Here is a 23,624-nt window from a genome sequence, read left to right on the forward strand (position 1 = left end):
AAAGCTGCTTTGCACGCATGGATAAAAATAATTGGAAAAGTAACACATATTTATAGCTCCATAACACATTACTCGTGTATTCACTGATGCGTCAAAATGGGTTGAGGTGGTTTAGATCAAGTCTAAAGCAACTTTTTCAAGACAAAAGTAAAACCTTGACTTAACCTGGCTACAGGATATTAAAGTTAGAACTTAAAGTCAGAGACAAAACCTTTAAAAATACAACAAACTATTTCACTATTCTTGCTAATTAGGATTCTTTTTTGGATTTTTTTTGGGGGGGAGGGTTTCTCTGTAGCTTTTTGGTTCCTGTCCTGGAACTAGCTCTTGTAGACCAGCCTGGCCTCGAACTCACAGAGATCCGCCTGCCTCTGCCTCCCGAGTGCTGGGATTAAAGGCATGCACCACCACCGCCCGGCTGCTAATTAGGATTCTTGATAGATTAGGAAATTCATCTGCACACAATGTAAAAATGTTATTCTATACTGAAACTGAGTGTAATGGCTAGTTTTAGTTAACCTGGCATAAGTCTGAGTCATTAAGGAAGAGAGTCTCAATGAGGGTCTGTACTTGGCGGCTCGGGACTGGAACTCTGGTTCTCATCCTTATGAGTTGCATGCTCATCCAACTCCCCAGCCTTCGGGTAGAGTTCAAAACCACTCACCAGGCAGTGACGCTATTAGGAAGTCGGGGTAGCAGGAAACTTCTTGGCGACTAGAGCAGATCCTGAGGGGGGCATCCTGGGGAGCAGATGTCATTTGGTCTAGATTAGGGTGCTGTGCTGCTTGTGTGTGCGAACAGAGACTTGTTCACTTTTCTCAAGAGTGGCACAGTTACGTCTCATAGATAGTGAAGGGTCACAAAACTTTGTAGGCAAAACGCTTTTTATAAAAAGAAAAGGCAGAATGAATATGAACATTAAGTTTTGAAAACTCTCCTTTCCTAACCAGCCATTTCCCCCGTTCCTTTCTACGTGTTTCTGCAAGGTGCACCTCCCTGATGCACAGGTTTCAGTCCACCCAGATTTGCTTTGGGCAGAGAAACTGCATGCTGCTTTTCCCCATGCATGTCAGACATCAGCACAGAGCCCAGCAGTTATACAAGGTCCCTTGTTCTCCTTGTAAAGGGAGCCAAAAGTCATAAACGATTCCATGAGAGTTAGGGTTCCTGACAATCTCTCTACCACCGTGGTCAATAGGCATCTCGAATATTTTAGCAAGGAACAAAGAAGCAAAGTTATGGCGGAAAACATCTCATCGTTTGCCAAGGACTGGCAGTCAGACATGAGAGAAAGCTGTTCTCTGAGTATGAGTAAGGAGATATTTCTACCCTGCAGTGCCGAGATCAGAGCAGGCGCCCTTCCTGCAAACAGCCGATGAGGGCTTTGTGGCAGGTCTACCTAGAGATGGCAGGAAGGCATCTTTGTCTTCGGTTATGTTTTCCTCTCTCCTAAAATGAGCACCCTTTTACTAGAGAATGCACTTACATCACCAAGTTAACGTGACTGCTCAACAGTGCATAAATCTTCCCTTTGGATGAAAACATGGATCAGGTTCTGTTAATTTTTCATCCTCTTTCCAAACAATGCTAGTATGCAAAAAGAAAAAAGTGCCCCAAACCAAGAATAGTTTATAGACTTAAGCCTCTCCTCTCAGTCAATCTATTTTGCTTCCCTGCATAAACAGACCACACCAGGGCATTCTTTAAGCATAGCAATGTTCAGGGGCTAATCCGCAAATCAATTAAAGACAAGATAATTGCCAAAAGGGATCAAGTGACAAGCCTTAAGAAAATAATATTTATAAGCTCCAGGCTGAAAATGTATGCGTTAGAGAAGTTTGCTCTGGCCAGCTTTCTTTTAATGTAAGATTTAAAACTTATAAGATTACTCCTGCTCTCCCCCTCTTTCTTGGTGCGGAGACTTACTATACAATCCTGTGCAGATTAGGGTGACATGGAACTCATAGAGATCTGGCTGCCTCTGCCTCCCAAGGGCTTGGATTAAAGGGACCCATGGCCCTACCTGACTTACACGATTGCCTTGGAAGATGGAACATTCATTACTTCATTGCCTTTACACTGACATCTATGTTTTGCAGAAACATGTGCAGAAAGACCCAGCAAGTCCCAACATCTAATACTATAGGCTCCACTGCTGATGTTAAATTTTAACTTACAATTTTTTTACTTTAATATTTCTACACAAGATCCTTTCAGAAAGTTACAAGAAACAAAGGAGCCGAAAGCACACAGAAAAGTGTCCCTCTTCCCACCTCCTCTTCCCTTGTTCTTCTCCCTTCTCTTCTTCTTGGATTTTCACAGTGATGGAAAAGCAAAGGCAATATTCATTCACTAGGCTGCATCACAAAGTCAGTAATGAGGCTGGCTTCCACACGGTTCCACTGTCGTGGTGCAATTAATTCTGAGTCACAGGTTGGATGCCAGGGACTGCAAATGTATTCATGGATGTATGGAATGGATGTTTTAATTGAAAGTAAAATAAATGATCACTTTCTTGATGAAGGCTTTCTGACTTTCCCAAGCCAAACCTCCTATCTCAATTCTGTTTTTTTTCTTTATTGTTAATATGTTCATTTCCTATAGAGATCTCATCCATTTTAACCCCTTACTACAACACTATTGTAGTCAGGGGAATGTTTCCAAGGGTTACTTATGTATCAGGCATAAAGGTGTGCTGAAATGGCTGTCATAGTTGCTGAGAGCCATGGATGTTAGGAATATTTATAAGTTAGTATGTTCAGAAACTATTAAAAATTACAGAAAGTGGCTGGGCAGTGGTCATGCACATCTTTAATCCCAGCACTAGGGAGGCAGAGGCAGGTGGATCTCTGTGAGTTTGGAGCCAGCCTGATCTACAGGACAGCTAAGGCACCTCAGAAAAAGGCTGTCTCAGAAAACAAGAACAAAACAAAAACAAACAAAAAACCCAGCAAGTTAAAGTCAAATAAAATATACTAAAATGACAATATATATTCAACATTCACTACTTCTTAATAACTAGGCTACCCAGCACTATCATGTGAGCTCCAAGTGTCTGCCCTGGCTGTCTGACTGAAGGCATCGAGTTAAATGCTTTTGGATTGAATGGGGCTGACACATGGGACAGAGATTTTTATAGGACACAGCCTATGGGTTCTTAATCTATCCAAGAGAGCAGTCAGGTCCCATCATCACCAACCCTGCTTTACCATAAAGGCAACAGAGAGAATCAGAGGGCCCCATGCTTAGCAGAGGGCTGAAAATATTTCCTAACAGTTCTATTAACTCAGTGCATATACCAAACATTAACGGCATGCCAAAAGCCCCCGCCCACCCCCAGGGAGTAGAATACACAAGAAGAACAAACAAGAAAAAAAGTCTTTGCTATGCAGAACGTATGTCCTAGAGTTAAGAATAGTTAGCCTTCACTTTAGGGCTGTTTATGGAAGGGGAACTTTGCACAGCCAACACAGTCCACACTTCACTCGGCTTTAAAGAGGAGGAAACCAAGGCACATGGAGTTCAGCAAATTTTCTAATGTCAAATAGTTGTCTGTAAGTAATGATGTGGAAATTTGAACTTCAGCGTTACGGCTTTAGTGCCAGCCAACTTCTGCGACTTCCAAGGTAAACTTGTATGCATGTACAAAGTGCCTGGGAGCACACTGTCTCTAAGTCAGCCGTGTTACACAATTCTGGGACCAGAAGTGGTCTCAGGAATGGCATCTAGTCTCTAAAACATATTTGAGGAGGGACATCACAAAATTCATGAAGTGACAAGGGACGTGTAGAAAATGCTATAAAAGAGGTGGCAGGAAGGCCTGTCTCTGTGCACATATTTTCGCTCAATCTGCACAATGACCTTATAAAGTAGGTGTTTTCATTTTCCATTTATAGACATGGCATTGGTTTCTGGAGGCCAGGAGAACTGCCCAACTGAGAAATCAACAGAGCCGGCATTTAAGCATGCCTGGTGTTTGGCTCAAAAGCCAAAGTCACCTAGTCTGTGCTGTGCCTCGCCATAATGTCAGTGACGGATTATACTGACATTTTTATTAAGTATAAACGTTAACTGTGAGTGATTGATTTTTCATTGTCAGCTTAGTAAATATACTCACAATTTCAGGTCCAATAAGAAGACTAGTTTAATGATCAGGCTATGCATGCCATGGACGATGATGCTAGTCTCTAACTGGTCTCTTGATCTTTGAGCAGCTGGCCAAGGAGCAACATTTTTGCAACAGAATTTTACAATATGACTAGAGGTTTTTGTTAGATGAAAAAGTCAGATGAAAGTACAAGAAGGGAAGAAAAAAAAAACCTCAGGGAGGAAACAGATCACATAAAATCACAGTGCCATTCCCTCCCCCCCNCCCTTTCCTTTGTTCTACCCCTCCCACACCACCTTATCCTTCCCTCCCTCCCTCCTTCCCTCTGTCCCTTCACCTCTCCCCCTCCCTCCCTCCCTCCCTCTCTCCCTCCTTTCCTCTCTCTGTCCTTTTGTCCCTCCCTTCTTTCCTCTCTTCCTTTGTCTCCCTCCCTCTTTTTCTCCTTTTTTTTCCTCTCCTTTTCCTCTCAGGTGTCCAAGTTGTAGGATGGTAAGCCAGAGTTCATCCTTAGGGAAGCTTCTCCATACTGTCTTGCTTCATTCATAAAACTGAGGTGTGCTGAATCCATTGCCTGTGGCTCTTTTGTAGATCTACGTATATGAGATAGCATACACCTCTGGGAATGGGTTAAGCACCTGCTATAAAATGAGCCCTTATTCTTCTCCCCCAACCCCAAGTCAGAGTTTTTCTGTGTAGCCCTGACTGTCCTGGAACAAGCTCTGTAGACCAGGCTGACTTTGAACTCATGGATTCGTCTGCCTCTGCCTCTGCCTCCTGTGTGCAGGAATTAAAGACCTGGACCACCACACTCCACTTAGCTCCTATTGTTCTTGGTCCCGACTTCCTGACTCTCCTCTATGCGTGTCCTTGGTTTCCAAATCCCCTCTTCTTCCTCGACTATTTGACAGCAATTCTACCCATTCCCTTCACTTAACTCTAAGGAAGAAAATGAGATGAGCCGGGGATCACTAGAAACAATAGAAACAACCCGAGAAGTTCTCAGAACTAAAAAAATGCCACATGGTAGCTTCTCCTTGGAAGAGCTATGGAATGCAGTGTTCCAGATCTCCTGATTGGCTGGTAGCACCCCCTTCCTAAGCGAAGGGATCAAGCCAGTGTTTCCAGGCAGACACTGACAACTTTGATACCATAGTCACCGATTCCTGTCTATTTCTTGGGTATAGTAAGAGGCAAAGAGTAGCCACAGACCATGCATTTCCCTATGAAATTCACACCTGCTGCAGTGAAAAGCCCACAGGTCAAAGAGACAGATTGGTACCCGCTTTTCAGAGTCCAAGGAGATGCCTTCAGATATTAAAGTTTTCTCACTTGAGCAGGTATTACTTTTCCTTTTCTGTGTCACTGTGTGGTGGTGAGATTTTACTAGTCCTGCAATGGGGCTCCAGTACACTCAATGTGTTTAACTGCCTTGGCAATTCTGCTAAAACTCTGGGGAGGTAAAAAATGTTGAAACAATTGGCAAAATCGAGTTCACCCTATTATCTGAGAATTTCAGTTTTGCAGAGTACCTCATGACCCCTATCATCAGTACAGGGGGAAGGAAAGTCAGAAGGCATTTTCTGCAGAGACATGTGTGGCTACTAGCTGTAAAGCAAAGGCTATTGAGTCGATAGTTCATGGTCCTAGGGAAGCTAAGTTCCAAGGTGAACCCTGAGAAAAACACATAGATCCACCTGGAAAGGGGAAATAGACAAGACCGCCTGACAAAATTGGGAGCATGGGGGTGGGGGGAGTAGGAAGGGTGGAAGGGGAAGATGAGGGGATGGAGAGTGGAGAGCAGAACTTGAAGGAGTGAGATAGTCAAGATGGAGGAAGGACAGGAATGAGAGTAAGGAAAGAGATATTTCGATTGAGGGAGCCATTACGGGGCTAGCAAGAAACCTGGCACTAGAGAACTTCCCAGAAATCATCAAGGATGACCCTAGCTAAGACCCTAAACAATAGAGAAGAGGGTGCCCTAACTGGCCTTGCCCTGTAGTCAGACTGATGAATATCTTCAATGTCACCACAGAGCTTTCATCCAGCAACTGATGGAAAAAGAGGCAGAGACCTGCATCAGGGCACTAGACTGAGCTCCCAAAGTCCAGTTAAAAAGTGGGAAGACTGAGAATATGAGGAAAGAGGTCAAGACCATGATGGGGACTCCCACTGAAACAGTTCACCTGAGCTAATGGGAGCTCACCAACTCCACCTGGACAGGGAAGAACCCAGCATAGGTCCACACTAGTCCCTCTGAATGTGGGTAACAATTGCATGGCTGGGGCAGACTGTGGGGCCACGGGCAGTGGCACCAGGATTTTCCCCTACTGCTTGTACTGGCTTTTTGGGAATCTATTATGTTTGCATGGATACCTTGCTTAGCCTAGATATAGTAGGGAGGGTCCTTCCCCAGAGCAAGGGGTCGATGGGTGTAGGTGGAGGGAATGGGAGGAGGGGAGAGAGTGGGACTTGGGATTGGTATGTAAAATGAAAAAAGTTTGTTTTCTTTAAAAAAAAAATAAAAAATAAGTTAGTTGTAAATACCTAAAATAAATCAATCACACCATTTTCGCAAATCTAACATATTCTTCTCTCTTCTCCAAAACAGATGTGAGAGGCTGCTCCAGAGAGACTGGACTTAAGTGAGTGGGTCCCAGCCTAGGGGAGGCAGTCAGTGCATGTCCTTGGAAACAGAAGTCACCTTCTCAAGTGGCTCCCTGCTGCTGACAGGGATCCTATGGCTTTAAACACTGTTGGCATGCCATTGGGAATCCACAGAGGAAAGGTCGTTATTATGTAATCTTCTCCCTTGCTCCCCTCCCCCTCCCTTCTTTTCCACTCCCCTGCGTGTCCTTGCCTGCCTTTCCCAGTCCCCACTGTCTTTCTATCTCTCCCTATTAAAAGCCGGTTTTTCTTACATTTATCTATTTATGTGTGTGGGGGGGGTGTAGACAAATTTGAGCGGTCTCTCCTTCTTCCATGTGGTTTTTCAGGGTAGAAATCCTTCATCTTTAGCTTCTGAAGCTTCACATAACTTTCTCTTTTTGTATGGACTCAAACTTACTTTAAAAAGCTATATAAAAAGTCGGGTGGTGGTGGTGCACACCTTTAATCCATGTACTTGGGAGGCAGAGGCAGATGGATCTCTGTGAGTTGAAGGCCAGCCTGGTCTAAAAAGTGAGTACCAGAACAGTCAGGAACCCTTTCATGAAAAAAAAAAAAGCTATATATAATTATTTTGTTATTTCCCCAAATATATGTTGCTCACAAAAGACTTGGCACTACTGAAAATCTAATTTCCAGTCTATTTTGAACATTTTGTAATGAAGAGTTTCTTTCTCAAAGGCCACCATAATCACCACATGCTTTTCCAGCCCTTGGACAAATCAGACCCAGGAGCTGAGTTTTGTGTCTCACAGAAGTACTTCTCCTGGAGCCCATATGCCACCATGGAGTGGAAACTTAGCCAAAGAAACTCACTAAGTTTAATGCTCTGTGTGCCACCTGCATCAAATGTCACTATCCGTTTGACAGTCAAAGAAAAAAGCGACACCATACTAGGCACACTGGAGAATTATTACAGAATATATAAATACATAAATATTGTGCCCCAGAAAAACAGTCTTACATCGTAGAAATCAAATGAAGAAATACTGGCTAATGGCCAGGTCCTTCTGTTGCTTAAATAGTGGACTCATATCCAACACCTCTTAAAGTCCAAGAGCAGCTTATTCCTGCCACGTTTTAAAAAGATATTGTACGTTAAAAAGAAAATGAGAAAGTTTGTAAAGTGTCTGAAATTAAAGTAAGTTTTGAATGTTTTCAATGAGCGGTTCATTGCTTTGACTCTCAAGAATGCTAGACGGTAGTCAAAAGCTAACTGTGGCATGTAAGTATATATACACATATGTGCTTGTGTGTGTGTCTGTGTGCATCTACACACACACACACAATGACTTATCGTGTACTGTCTGCTTCAAATGTAAAGATACATGTTAGGCATGATTTTTTCATTCTCGTGTATCACTGTGGCTGCAAGCATAATCTATTAGAGAGCTGAGAAGTCTCTGGGTCTCTGGGGAATAGGTACATTCCTATCTCTTTGGCCTTCCACTCAATTTGAGTTGTGAAAGGCATGAACTTAAGAGTAGGTTACAGACAGTAGCCAGCGATGTCCTAAGGAAGTCTCTGACTACAAAGGGTTCTACATTCCATTTGGGAAGACAATTGTAGGACCCACAACAAGAACACAGTGTGTACAAAAGTTCAATTCACCCTAATGGAAGGAATTGCTTCAAATCAAGAGGAAATGAAGAAGTGATGAAGTTGCTCAGGTTTCCCAGAGGGACTGGCCCTTGAAGGCTATCAGAGATACTATCATCAACCTTTTAACTTATCACAAATAAAGCATGCAAGAATTAAAGTGTGGGACACCGATAATGGAGACTCCTTCTTCATTTATATGGATTTGGAAAGAACCAGAGCTTGGCCAAGGAAATGCCTGTCTTTGATAGAGAAAAGGGGCACCTTTCATAAATTATTTGTAAATGTAGCAGAACTTCAACACTGCACTTTTGAAGGGATCTCAGATTCTTCTGCTCCCTGAGTCACAGTTTCCTCTCATGCTATCTACTCGGCAGGAAGACTACAGAGCTTGCTTTAGGACCTGAAAGGTGAGAGAAACCTAGAAATCTCAGACACATGCGCAACAATATTTAAGACTCTGTTAATAAGTACTGAGCCCGGGATGACACATAGCCAGGTGTAGGATGCCAATTATAAACAAGCAGACCACAGACATTCCTTGACGCGAAGTTTTCGAAGGCACATGCTTTCTAACATGCAACCAAATGTCTTCATCAATTAACATCATTAAGGCAATGCTTATTATTGTTGTTTTAATGGACGTTAGTAAAAGCACTATCTACATATTTTGCTAAGAGCCCCTTTATCCCTTGTCAGTGTTTGCCTACAGACAAAGATATTCGGTCTTTGTAGTTTGATTTTCCCAATTTTTATAGTTCATCAAAAAAAATTCTAGAACAGAAATATTCTATTCTTAAATATTGTCAAGATTATCCTGTTGTATACGTTCTGACTTTTTACATAAAAATTAATACTAGGGGAAATACACTTTATTTGACGGTGAAATTTTTTTTTTCCTTTCTGGTCTGAAGCAAGTAAGTCATTAACATTTTAATCCAAACTTAAAATGTGTTCTCTGTAATTTTAGAGGATGATTTAACTCAAAAATAGTGCATACTTTTATATAAGCCTGGCACCTATATCTAAATTTGTTGTAGCTGACCTAAATAACAAAGACCCATTCTTAAGATGATATAAACAATTTCACTCTTGTTTGCTGTTGCTGCATTTGCTTCCAGCGGAACAGCCAGGTATTTGGTTAAAATTAACTAAGCTTTTCTGGAGAAGACTGTTGATAATTTGTAGCAGGCATGTGATTGAGAGTTTTCCTATGATTTCCAGGGGGAAGCATTAGAAATACAGGATTATATAAAGCACTAATTTAGAATTTCTGTCATCTCATTCTGTGGGGCAAGTTTTAAAGTCTCCATGTGGATTGTAGATTTAATTTCAGCTTTTCAATGTGGGCTTTAACCTGTCACTTCAACTTCTGTGGTTTCTGTAGCTGTTGTTTGCTTCTTTCATTAGCTCAGACATCGTTCTTGGTAGCTAGAGAATTATCTTACAGTGAAGCAAGGGGAACTTTTCAACAATAGCAATTGATTAGGCAAGGGGACACATTTGCTCTTTTCTAGATTTGAGTACTGCGACTGGGAGGCTTGGCCAAGTTAACCTCTCGACTCTCAGCATGAGCTCTGAGAGTGAGGCAATTTCCTTCAGCTTCTGGGGGTTCCCACATGCCGCACACCCGCTGGCCATTTCGAATGTTTACAATAAGTCAGCTCCGATTTCAAACGCTGACAATGAAACCTACCTCGCGAATTAAGTGGACCCACAGAGTTAACTTGCAAGGGGACCCAGGGCAGATGCAAGCAACTCCGCTGCACCCGAAAGGAAATTGCCATACCTGTAGGACTTTGAGAACCGCAATCTTGTTCTAGTTCTTGGAGATGGTCCTGCCACTGTGACTCCCAGTGGATCCCAAACAAAAGCCATTTGTAAAGAGGGTGCCAGGATCCACAGGAACAGTTGAACGTCAGAGCGAGGCCAGGACCCTGGGGCGGGAGGGCCCTCCAAGCTGCAAGAGGCACTTGTGGCTGAATGAGGGCATTTCTTCAGTGGGGTGGTATGTGCTGACAGCGAGGTGGCGGGCTGGCTGAGGCAGGGCTGGAAAGGGTGGCCAGCACTTCCTGCTGTGTGACACTTGCCCTTTGCGACAGAGCTTGCTTCACCCAGACTTGCCCTCACTATTAGTGTCAGGGACACTCCCTTGAAAATTGGCTTTTAAATATAGCCCAGACTAAATAGCACAGCCACACACAGCTCCTGAAAACTGTCTCACACCCCACACCTGTAGACACACCAACCAGTAGGTATTGACGGAAATGAGTCGGCTTTATATTAACCGTGAATATGTTAAAAAGTAGCGACCAGAGGGTCAGAGAAGAAATTAACACGTATCCGTGACTGAGAAACTTGACAGGGAGTATTCAGTTTCCAGGTTAGCTACCAAAGTCGTTTTCCTTATTCCAAATTCTCTTAGATACAAGGAGAAATTGTCACTATTAGCAAGCCTTCCCCAAGGATTTAGTAATTGTGGGGAAACCATCACCTCCCTGCCAGTCAGTCAGTGTGAGAAGAAAACAGGCAGATCACTTTCAGCGCCTCTGGCAACTTTTCCCTCTAAGAGACGCCGCAGCCGTGTCACCTTGCGGAGTGAGCTGTGAGTGACTTTGACAACAGCGATCAATGTCTTGTCTGTCTTCTGTTCCCTAAGAAACAGTCCTTCACTCTTGAACAAATCCCTTAGAGCAACTCTCAGGCAAGACACATTCATGATGAAGCGGAAGAGGGCTCGGCGGCACAGTTGACCAGTCCAGCATACAGCGTGGAGACTTCTACTTCAAGAGGTCTTCAAGGAGTCAAGGGACTCTGCTGTCGTCATCACCTCTCACAAGCCAGAGGTATTTAATGTTGACCACACAGCATAATTCCATTGGACCCTGTCTGAGCATTACCCTGCCTGTGACCTCGATTGTAAACCAAGGCAGAGGTCCACTTGTCTAGGATAAGATTAGAGAAGCTCGGAGAACTCTGGAAAGTGGTTAACCCCCTCCGAGCGGGACAAAATTGACCAATCGCCCTAAGGGATCATCTCCGTGCCTGCTGGTATGAAAGATCCCGAACACCCGTTCTTATTGACCAGAATGCTCACATGATTTCTGACAAAACGATGAAGATATTCAGTAAGGCGATTACTATAACCGCATCCCGCACAGTAGGGAGATTCTGTAAGAGCTGCATGCTCTGGAGATGTGCAGTACAAAACATCTGGACAGTCGCATGCCTTTATTACCTGACCTGCCTACTCAGAGAGGGAGAGGTAGCTGCCTGGCATATCAGCAACCTTGAAGCTAAGAGCTCCAGTCTCAACAAACTCTGCTGGAACCAACCTGCAATATTTTATTGATTAACAAATGGCCTTTGTACTTCTAGGGAAGAATTCTGATTTCGTACTGGGAAGGCAGGTCCTGGAATTATTAGAAGGGGCCAAGGCCTAGGCCATCTTTTTTTTTTGTGTGTGTGTGTGTGTGTGTGAAATTCCAGTTGCCACTTTGTTCCCATCAATCTATTCATCTCTATGCAGGGGTAGCTTTTAGGCAGTGCAGCTCCATTCCTAACACAGTACTACGTAGACGGACAACTTCGTATTTAGCAGAATGGCTCTGTATAATACTAAAGCTAGGCAGTATAGGAAAACCGGTCGACTTTTCAGGTAGGGAGGGGTCCTGCAGGGCTCACGAGAAGAGGAGATTGGGTATAAAGAGAGAAGAAGAACACACAGAAATAGGAGAATAGACCCGATACTTTCATCTCTCACGAAAGATTGAAATCTTCCTTACACGAGGTTCTACATTTTGCAGGGCAAACAGCATCATTAGTGTCTGGTACTTACGGAAAGCTTTTGAGGCTCCCCAATATTACCTGTTATCATAGTCTTACTTTTATAACTTAAAAACACATTAATTTTATTTGCAGACATGAGTGTTGTGTGTTTGAGGCCTACACATGTCAGAGGAAAACAGGTAGGAGGAAGTTGGTTCTCTATCTTTCACCCTATGGTTTGTGGGTACTGAACTCACGTCACCAGGCTTAGTGACAAGAGCTTGAACTCACAGAGCCATGAGGTCAAATTTCCTTCCCCACAGTTTTATTTACAATAAGATAAACCCTATCTTTCCATCCAGACCAAGTCTCCAGACAGATTTTCACTAGTAATTTATTTCCTTTGTTTACACACACACACACACACACACACACACACACACACACACACACACACAATGCAACCTTGGCCTGGAACTTGCTATGTAGACCATGCTATTCTTGAATTCATAGAAGCCCTGTTTCCTAAGTACTGGGTTAAAGGGATGCACCACCATACCCACAATATTAGGGACTGGCCATTACTCTACAGACGTGAGAATTTAGGCAAATGAAATGTCAAGCCACAACAAACAATGTTTTCTAGAGGACACCTTTGCTGTATTTATGCTCCAGCCAGCAACTTACAACTTTCATGTCCTATGTTTAGAGGTAGAAAGAGAGCAGAAAACTTTAAATACTTGAATTAATCTCACAAAGCCAAAGTTTTTCCTCTCTAGTTCTTATTGTTATATAAAGTACTCATACATGAAATTATAAATAATAATAATAATAATTAAAGATTAAACTTATTCCAATATAGGAAAGATTGCAGGAATCCCAATCTGCCCTAAATCTCCTCCAAGCACCCAACTCCTGCAGCCACTTAGACCTTATATTCTACAGAGTTCTAAAAAGGCACCCTGTCTCTTCTTTTTGGTCTCTTGAATAATTCTCCTAGTTTTGTTCCAAGATTCCAGATGCTGCAAATGACAGATTTGGGTGTTGGGGTCTGACCCAGAAACTCGGGATTTCCTTTATAGGAGCCAGCCACCCGAAGTTAAACTGAGACTCGTGGATACAGATGTGGGGAAAATAAAACATAAGCACATGTGGATTCATTTACTTACATACTGAGTCATGAGCAAACAGGATCAGAGAGAGTTAGCGCATGTGAAGTAGACCAGAGAAATAGAGTTACATTACCTAGCGGGGCTGCGCTGTGTTGAAATGTATTGCCTCAGGAAACCAGAGCAGTCAGATAAAGGGGTTTCAGGATAATGCTTCATTTTGAAATAGTTGTTGGTTAAGGACTCTAAGCTAGAAGTTACAGAAGTGAACATTCGCTGTATAGCTAGCAGTTACCTCTGATGAGAGTAGTATTATAATATTTGGATTTTCAAGACCCGAACACTGATAATATCAATAAATATGTTGTTGTGGAAGAGGAAAAAATTCTCGTGGGGTAGTCAAAGAACAATGGGCAAATACCAGAGGGGACATTAGCTTCTCTGAGGTGAGCCTCTTAATCAGCTCCCCAACACAAAGTGGTAAGCTCTGAAATCACATACACACAGGAAAAGACTCAGAGCTCAGCAGGTTACACTATGTACCTATGCATTTTTATATACGTATCAACAACAACGGAAAAAGTGAGGCCATCAATTTGAGAAGGAATGATGGGTGAGGGGACCATAGGAAGGGTTACAGGAAGGTGTCATGGGAGGAGCTGCAGGGGGGGGAATGTGGGGAGAAGTGATTTAATTATATTTTAATTAAAAATAAAACCATAAAATTTTCATTTTAAAATGATCAATTATAAAGGCATGTAACAAAAGGAATTTCGACAACTATCTGGTACACTTATTGAAAGTAATGTCCTTTAAGACCAGTTACATTTTTTTTATGTATGTTTATGAGAGGCTTTATTACATTAATTACTTGTGATAATAAATGATAGATTATTTCTGTGGGTGGAAGTTTTTTGTAATTCAAAGAAGTTCTTAGCATTATTTTGCAGCAGACACTTCACTTTTCATTTATAGAAATAAACTATTTCCATTCCAAGCCTTATGTGAGTTTAGTTGATTTACAGGTCAATAATTCCAAGTTCTAAAATGGAGACCAATTAATTTATGTACTGGAATGCAGTTGAAAGCATTAGGACAGCATGGTCTATATTTTAATCAGTTGTAAATATATCCACTCTCTTATATGTCCCAGGATGCAAGTAGATAAATTACCATTGAAACGTGGAGATCAATAGGACCTGACAAACACAATAAGCAATGACATGCTTAAATATAAGAATAAAGGATCAATTCCACTGTGGATTGTGGATCAAATTTTTTACTTAAGGTCCCCATCTATAATGAAGCATATATAAAAATGATTTAGAAATTTGAAAGACAATTAGATCAAACCTTTGATGGAACTCCTAAATACTTAAGTAGGGTAGGAAGAAGGGCTGGAGTTATAGCTTAGCAGTTAAAGAACAGGTGTGTGTGTGTGTGTGTGTGTGTGTGTGTGTGTGTGTTACTTTAATTACCTTCCCTTTCCAGAAAAATAAAAATTATAAATAAAACAATGAATCAAAAAGACTAGCATCACTATTACAAGCAAACTATTACTACCAAAATGCCTTAAAGAATTTTATTTTAAAAGGAAACACCATCAGGCAAATGCTCAGGAAAGGGGAAGTCCAAGGAAGTAGACAATAGAGCTATACTATACTGTGTCACATGACCTTGCTGATTTTCAATGCCTAACACATCCACTCTGGTTACAGGGTCTTTGCAGAGGTTTTCAGTGGAACAAAATGGTAATTTACATAAAAGTATCCTAAACACACACACACACACACACTCTAGGTACTACCATTAACAATGTTACTTTTTAAGAGAGGAGAAGAAGGGACTTTATCCTGTTAAAAGCATTTTCAGTTAAAAAAAAAGTCCTTTAAAAATGGTTACTTTTTCAGCATCTAATGAAATGATCATGTGTCTTTTTCTCTTCTAGTTGTTTATATGACTTATATGGTGGATTGCATGGACGGATTTTCCTGTGTTGAACCATCCCTTCATCTCTGGGATGAAGCCTACTTTGTCATGGTGGATAATTTTTCTGACGCGTTCTTGTATTCAGTTTGCCAGTATTTTTGCATCAATGTTCATGAGGGAGATTGGTCTGTGATTCTATTTATTTGTTGTATATTTGTGTGATTTAGGTATCAGGGTAACTATAGCTCCATAAAAAAAGTTTGGCAATGTTCCTTATGAATACAAAGAATATATTTAAACATAATAAAGGAAATATACAGCAAACCAACAGCCAACATCAAACTAAAAGAAGAGAAGCTCAAGACAATGTTGTCAACTCTCTCCATACCTATTCAATATAGTATATGAGGTTCTAGCTAGAGCAATAAGACAAAAAAAATCAATGGGATACAAATTGGAAAAGAAGTCAAGCTTTCATTATTTGCTGATAATATGATAATATGCATAAGTGACACCAAAAATACTACCAGGGAACTCCTATAACTGATAAACACCTTCAGTAATGTAGCAGGATATAAGAGTAACTCAAAAAAATCAGTAGCTCTCCTATATACAGATGATATATAGGACTGAAAAAGAAATCAGAAAAACATCACCCTTTACAATAGCCACAAATAACATAAAACATCTTGGGGTAACTCTAATCAAACAAGTGCAAGACTTGTATGAAAAGAACTTTAAATCTTTGAAAAAAGAAATTGAAGAGGACACCAGAAAGTGGAAAGATCTCCCATGGTCTTGGATAGGCAGAATTAACATAGCAAAAATGGCAGTCTTACCAAAAGCAATCTACATTTCAATCCAATGCCCATCAAATTCCCAGCAAAACTCTTCATAGCCCTCAAAAGAACAATACTCAACTTCTTATTGAAAAACATAAAACCAAAGATGATCAAAACGATCCTTACAATAAAGAAACTTCTGGAGGCATCACAGTACCTGGCTTCAAACTCTACTACCAAGCTATATTACTGAATATAGCCTGGTATTGGCATAAAAACAGATAGGAGGACCAACGGAATTGAATCAAAGACCTGAATATCAACCCACACACCTATGAATATCTGATTTTTGACAAAGAAGCCAAAATTATAAAATAGAAAAAAAAGCATCTTTAACAAGTGGTGCTGGCATAACTGGATCTCGACATGTAGAAGACTGCAAATAGACCCATATCTATCACCATGCACAAAACTCAAGTCCAAATGGATCAAAGACCTCAACATAAAACCAACTACACTGAACTTCATAGAAGAGAGAGTGGGAAGTAGCCTTGAATGCATAGGCACAGGAAACCACTTCCTAAATATAACTCCAGTAGCTCAGACACTAAAAGCAACAATTAATAAATGTGACCTTCTGAATCTGAGAAGTTTCTGTAAAGCAAAGGCCATGATCAACAAGACAAAATAGCTGCCTACAAAATGGGAAAGGATCTTCACTAACCCCACATAAGACAGAGGGCTGATCTCCAAAATGTACAGAGAGCTTAAGAAACAAAACAACAACAAAAAAATATAATTCAATTTTAAAATGGCGTAGAGACCTAAACAGAGACCTCTCAACAGAGGAATCTCAAATGGTTGAAGGACACTTAAGGAAATACTGAACATCCTTAGCCATCAGAGAAATGCAAATCAAAACACCTCTGAGATACCATCTTATACCTGTCAGAATGATCAAGGTCAAAAACACTGATGACAACTTATGCTGGAGAGGATGTGGAGTCAGGGAACACTTCTCCATCACTTGTGGGAGTGAAAACTTTCATAACTGCTTTGAAAATCAGTATGGCAGTTTCTTAGAAAACTGGGAATCAATCTACCTCAAGACCCAGAAATACACCTTTTAGACATATACCCAAAGGATGCTCAATCATACCACAAGGACATTTGCTCAACCATGTTCATAGCAGCATTATTCATAATAGCCAGAAAGTAGAGACAACCTAGATGCCCTTCAACTGAAGAATGGATAAGGAAAATATGGTACATTTATACAATGGTGTATTACTCAGTGGTAAAAAAAAATGACATCTTGACATTTGCAGGCAAATGGACAGAACTAGAAAAAAATCATACCGACTGAGATAACTCAGACTCAGAAAGACAAATACAGTATGCACTCACTCACAAGTGGCTTTTAGACATAAAGCAAAGAATAACCAACCTACAGTCCACAACCCCACAGAACCTAGACAACAAAGAAGACTATAAGAGAAAAATACATGAATCTACCTAGGAAGGAGAAAAAGACAAAATCTCCTGAGTAAATTGGGAGTGTGTGTGTGTGGGGGGGAGGCAGGATGGGGAGTGGAGAAATGTATACCTCAAATAAAAATAATAAAGTATAAAAAATAGTTACTTCATGAGCAAAATACTATTAGATCTCTCTCTCTCCCTCTTTCTTCTACGCATCAAGGATTAGCTGTGATTGGTAATTTCATTTCTCTATTTGTTATCTTTTTTACCTTACGTAAGAATAGAGAGTGTCTGATTAAGTTTTAAAAGGTTAATATTTTATTTGCAATACTAAAATCCTCTGTACTTATTTACAAAGATGGAATAAAAACAAGGAAAAGAACACAACAACAACAAAAACAAAACAAAAAATGATGGAATGTTTCCCAGTTGTTCAAATCCTATGGTTCAAATGCAGGGCTATTCTCATTTTCTTTTTTATTTGAAAACTCTTGGGATCTGAAGACAGATTGTTTAGCTAGTAAGGCATTTGCAACACTGAGCACAACTATGCTTCTGAGTTGTTGGCCACACACAAAATAAGGCCAGAAATAGCTCCTTCCTACTTTTTATAGTTATGTTAATAAATAAGAAAACACAATTCTGGAATTACCAGGCAGCGAAGCAAATTGCTCCCTCAGGAGTAAGACAAGAAGAGCTCAAATACCAGCAATCTCTAAATAACAACAATCCCATGTGCTCAGTGTTGGTGACGTGACTTTTTTCCATGACAGTGTTTCTAAAGCCGATGGTCATAAACTTTCCTATTGTTGATCCCTCATTGATGACCTGGCTTCACCCGGATGCATCGGTCATTGATTGAGTAGTGTACAGACGTCCCCAGAATGTCAGAATGACTTTTCTCTGGTTCCTTATCCTACCATCATGGTTTCAATAACTAATTTCTGCTTATTTTGTAATAAGATCATGAGATGTGTTCTATAATCCCTGGTAATCAATTGCTGGGCTTTCCCTTACTTTTATTCTATTTTATCTCTGCGGGAATGGAGGTTTATGAAGTTTGAGTAATTTGTTCCTATGAGCATGAAGCTAAGAGGCAGCAGATACGCAGTTAAAACTAAGATCCCTTCTACTGTAAAACCTACCTTCGTGGTGTCTACAGAGTAAGAAATGGAATGAATGGGACAAGGCTCCCCCTGAAGGAACAGTATATCATGGAGGAAGCTTAAGATTTTTCATAGGGAAGGACCAGATATCACATGTAACAGCTACTTAATTATACATAGTTGGACAAGTCAGCCGGCCATTATTATCAATACTTCACAGGGTGGGGAAACTGAGTCTCCGAGAGCTTAACTAAGTTGCTGCTATCCCAATGTTAACACATGGCAGATGCATGAGAACAGGTTGTTCTCTTTATCTCTAGATCATGCTTTTTTTCTCTCATTGGCAAGCGTTCTTTAAATCCCTAAATACTGGGGAAAGACTGGGAGCTTGGGATGGTACTGAAACTGAAGGCAAAAGTTGAGTGGCCCCAAATGTGAAGAGCCACAGAGGCTGAGAGCTGGGAGGCCTTTAGGAGGAACGGCTGAAGAAGCGAGCAAGCATCAGCCATGTGTGTACTGCTCAGTGCCCTGCATTTTCAATGGGAGTGAAGTAGAAACACCTTTTCTAGCCTGTGTAGCCAAGAGTTGCAATTCACCAAAGGCCAAAAGAAGGCATCTGAACCTCTGATATAGAGTGGAATAGAATCACTTATTTTTGTGAAGAGTGAAATAGAATCCTTTATCTTTGTGAATTTGTATTCATTCCATCACAGGGCCAACAAAACTTAGAGGGTGTTTTCTAGCTTCCTCTCCAAACCAGCCAAGAGATTTACAACAGACCTGATTGTGTCAAGGGTAGCTTCTGAGTTTTGTTTCCCGTGCTACTGCTGGCTTCACTATGTTCAGAGAAGTTAAATGCCTTTCCCCCAGCTGATGAGTGGCTAGCAGCAAGGCCTTGATGAAAATCCCAGCTCTCTGCAAAGCGTTAAAGAAGCCATTTCTATTAATGTCATAGAGACTCCCTCTGCTGAATTACTGCTGTGTATTTCAGAAAGCAGGTTTTCAGATCGCCAACATTAACAACAAGCTCCTGGGTAGGACAAACCCTTGCCCCTGCCAGACTTATAAATCACATTTAATTGGGTAAAGCATGGGAGATACATAGTCACAAGTTCTTATTTCAGTCAGCTTGAAGTTAGTTCAATACTAAGTGGCTGAAGATCCAGAGACCTGGTGCTCCTCGAGGACACTTGAATCCAGAATCTCACCTTAGGGGACGTCTCTAAAACACGAGATGGCAGTACCATGCCACCATCAGCACCTCCACCACTAACACTATCACCACCATCACCATCACTGCCACCGCCATAGCCACGGGCACAGCCACCACAGCTACGACCACCACCACATGAAACAAAGCAATAAAAAGTTTCAAAAGTGCTCTGATGTGGGAGTGATTTCTTACTAATAAAGAAACTGCCTAAGCCCCTTGATAGGCCAACCCTTAGGTGGGTGGAGTAAACAGAACAGAATTCTGGAAAAAAGAAGCTTAGTAAAGGAGTAACCATGATTCTCCCACACCAGACAGAAGCAGGTTAAGATCCTCCCTGGTAAGCCACCTCGTGGGCTACACAGAATATTAGAAATGGGTTAGAACAATATGTAAGAGCTAGCCAATAAGAGGCTACAGATAACGGGCCAGGCAGTGTTTAAAAAAATACAGTTTCCGTGTAATTATTTTGGGGCATAATCTAGCCATGCGGGCAGCTGGGTGCAGGGGACACAGCCCCGCCGCTCCTACTTCAACAGTGCTCACAACTGAACGTCTACATCTTCCTCTTATGAGTAAAGCAATAAATGAGCGTGCTGTAGGTGTGGCTAGGAGGACCAGAGCAGGTGAGAATAAGGTAGGTGGGAGAGGTCTGAAGCAGGAGCTAATGGGGAGCGGGAAACTTGTGAACACCAAATATTTATAATATGGTTCGAAAGAGAGATTTACTTTACAAATTAATCCCATGAGAATATTAAAAAAAAAACAATAAAAATGAAAACAACAGAACAGTTAAAGAATTTTCCTGGGTGTATCAGTGAATTTAACTCTTAAACTAAACCTTTGGGAGATCATTTCCAACAGGTAATTCTTATAGTAGACCTGAATAATAAGAAGCTTAGTGTTATAACAATACATACGGTGGTTTGTATGACAATGCCTCCCATAGGCTGATATTTGAATATTTAGTCCCCAGCTGGTAGAACTGATTGGGATGGATTGGGGGGTGTGGTTTTGTTGGAGGAAGTATATCACATGGGATTAGCTTTGAAGACCAGCCATTCCCAGTTAGTTCTCATTCTCTCTCTCTGTCTCTCTCTGTCTCTCTCTCTCTGTCTCTCTCTGTCTCTCTCTCTCGTGCTTACGACTCTGCTGCCTGGTGGTTGCTGTCTTAAGGCATGAGCTCTTAACTACAGCTTCAATGTCACGTCTGCCTGCCTGTAAATTCTTTTTTTTAACTTGCTTGGTCACAGTGACTTAAAAGTAATTAAGAGGATATCAAATTAATAATATTTGTGAATTGTACTTTATATTGAACATAATTTAGAATTTTTCATTCTTTCTTATGGAGTCCATTTTAAAGGCTGTACTTTAAACTGGAAAAAGTAATGTGTTCTGCCCACACCCATGTATTGCAAAGCATGTGCAGGCACTCATACACACACACACACACACACACACACACACAATATGAGTTCCTAAATTTTACTCAGAAAAGTAAATCAATTATAACTAATTGTTAAAAATATACTCAAAGATTATGAATTTTAAACATCAATATCCAGCTAAGTGATAAAAAGCTGCTACTCTGTGATTTTATTCCAGATTTTTCTTGGGTAAAATCCTTTCTGAACTGTTTGATGCTTCATAAATACTGAGTCAGTCAAGTACTGGGTAGTGGATGAGTGGGAATTTTGCAGTTACTGACATTGTCCAAAATATCCCCTAAAATTCATACAAGGGACATTTCAATAAATGAGAATCATTGTACTTTCTGTTCATGTAATTTTCCCTAACTTTTGTTATATTTTATGTGAATATGGTATTAATGTTAGGCTAACCATAAAAACAATCTATTATTTAAAGAAATGAAAAAAGTCCACATTTAACCGCTAATGATTTTAGCAATCCTATGTTGTACTTCTATTGTTCAAGTCTGCTTGGTGTCTTCTAAGCCGTTAGAAATGCAGGTCGCCTTCTGAAAACATCATAAGACTCAGGGGGAGACCCAGGCCAGTCTTCCTCATTGTAAAGAGATCACAGATGTGATCCCTGGATATGCTTAGCCTGTTGGGAGTTGTCTAATTGCCAAGGGATCCAGTGACTGACCAGGGACTTCATCGATGCTGGAAGAAGTTGGCAAGCTCTCAGCTACTCTGAGGGCTGTGGAGTATTCAACAGCAGGACACTCATGGATGTAGGCTTGCACCCTTCAGCAAGGCTGTTCAGCACAATGCCAGTGCATTGGAAGCATTATTTTGAAATATTATTACAAATGCTTTGTCAAGAAGTGTGTTTCCAAAGACAACAAAAGCAGACTATTGAAAATCATTTGCTATTTAAAACTCACTCATTAAAATATGCACGAAAATATGGACTTTTCTTTCGTGGGCAATAGAATCATAGGCATTTTTATACATTCCCTGACAACTACTACAACTTACTGTCATGAACAAATAAAATGGGATAGATGTCAATAAAACCTTGAGTAACAAAGCTGCTTTTGCCCTCACTATGAGTTTTAAATAGATTCCAACCAAAGATCATGGACAAAGACCTTTGAGTCCATTTTTAAATTAGGCATTGCTCAAGGACATTTCACATGTGCTTGGGATGTTAGAGGTTTGGAGGGAAGCCCTCACTCCCATCATTTAGCATCTCTAGCGGTGTGATGGGAAATTAAATTAGAAGCAGCATGCTGAGGTGTGCAGAAGACGAACTGTAAAGAATGGAGAAGGCAGCCTCCCAGATGCGGACTGGCAGCCACATCATGGGTAGAGCAAAGGAGAGGAAAAAAAATGGATCACTCTGGGCATCTAAAGGGATTTGTCAAGTCTGAAAAGGAACTTTCTGCAGGAAGGTGTGTGTGTGTGTGTGTGTGTGTGTGTGTGAGAGAGAGAGAGAGAGAGAGAGAGAGAGAGAGAGAGAGAGAGAGAGAGAGAGAGAGAATGTGTGTGTGTGAAAGAGAGGCACACACAGAGAGAGACAGTGTGTGTGTGTGTCTCTGTGTGTGTCTGTGTGAAAGAGAGAGAGACAGAGAGAGACAGAGTGGGATGCTAGCACAGTGCCCCCTAGTGAAGACAGGGTTTCACAGCTGCCCCTCCAGGTCAGCAGCTGAGCCTTGCAGGGCATTTGCTTCCCCTCATTCACTCAAACCAAGGCCCAGGCCTTCAGGGGGTGCAGATGTGGACAGTCCAGGACCAGTGATACTATTAAATATTTACTGAAAAGCCAGGGAGAAGGTGTTAATGCACTTGCCTTTAACCTGGAATCTCGATTTCCATTCCCCAGGACCTACGTGGTAAAAGGAGATAACAAATTCCTCCAAGTTGCCTTCTGATCTGCACATAGGCACTGATACACACACACACACACAATTAATTTTTATTAAATATTTTCAAAAATTATCCACATAACTGTATTTCTTAATGATGATGTCTTAAAAAGAACTTTTAAATCAGCACCTATGTTTATCCCTACTATGTATGACATTTGCTCTTTCTGCTAAGAAATGTGTTTTGTTCATTCTACAAAGCAAAGTGGTGAATATTGAAAACTGCAGATAACAGGAAAGTTAAAATGTTGCCTTTTTAAATTAAAAAAAAACAGAGCTAGCAGGATATGAAGAAATCAGTCTCTAACTGATGAGGAGTTGTTGTGCAGGCTGCTGGGGGAAAGTGCATAGCATCGGGCTTCTTGAGTGCTGGTAACTTCTTGCACACTGTAATCCCACCCTGCCAGGCAAGATAAGCCTACTAGCGTAGTAATGGAATGCTGGCTGTGCCACCTGGCTAAAGAATGAGCTTTCATCCTCACCCAGTGTCCCCGAAGGCCTCTTGCGAGCAGCACTCTGAACCCTAACTAGTTGAG

The 23,624-nt window shown here is 41.2% G+C and overlaps 1 protein-coding gene across 5 annotated transcripts in view; it reads right to left on the minus strand.

Moving 5' to 3' along the window:
- The window catches only part of Pde4d (phosphodiesterase 4D), a 1,097,876-nt gene that overhangs the window by 312,923 nt on the left and 761,329 nt on the right, over positions 1-23,624 (minus strand). The window contains exon 1 of one of the 5 annotated variants that reach the window (XM_050160347.1): positions 10,161-10,472. The exons of the other annotated variants lie outside the window; for them this stretch is intronic. Within the exon in view, the coding sequence (XP_050016304.1) occupies positions 10,161-10,249 (89 nt within the window). The 5' untranslated portion in view covers positions 10,250-10,472. Of the gene's footprint in view, positions 1-10,160; positions 10,473-23,624 lie in introns of those variants that run through there. 5 annotated transcript variants of the gene reach the window in all.

The sequence above is a fragment of the Alexandromys fortis genome, unplaced genomic scaffold (genome assembly GCF_014885135.2).
Source record: "Alexandromys fortis isolate MF-2015 unplaced genomic scaffold, M_Fortis_MF-2015_v1.1 scaffold_76, whole genome shotgun sequence".
Taxonomy (NCBI): domain Eukaryota; kingdom Metazoa; phylum Chordata; class Mammalia; order Rodentia; family Cricetidae; genus Alexandromys; species Alexandromys fortis.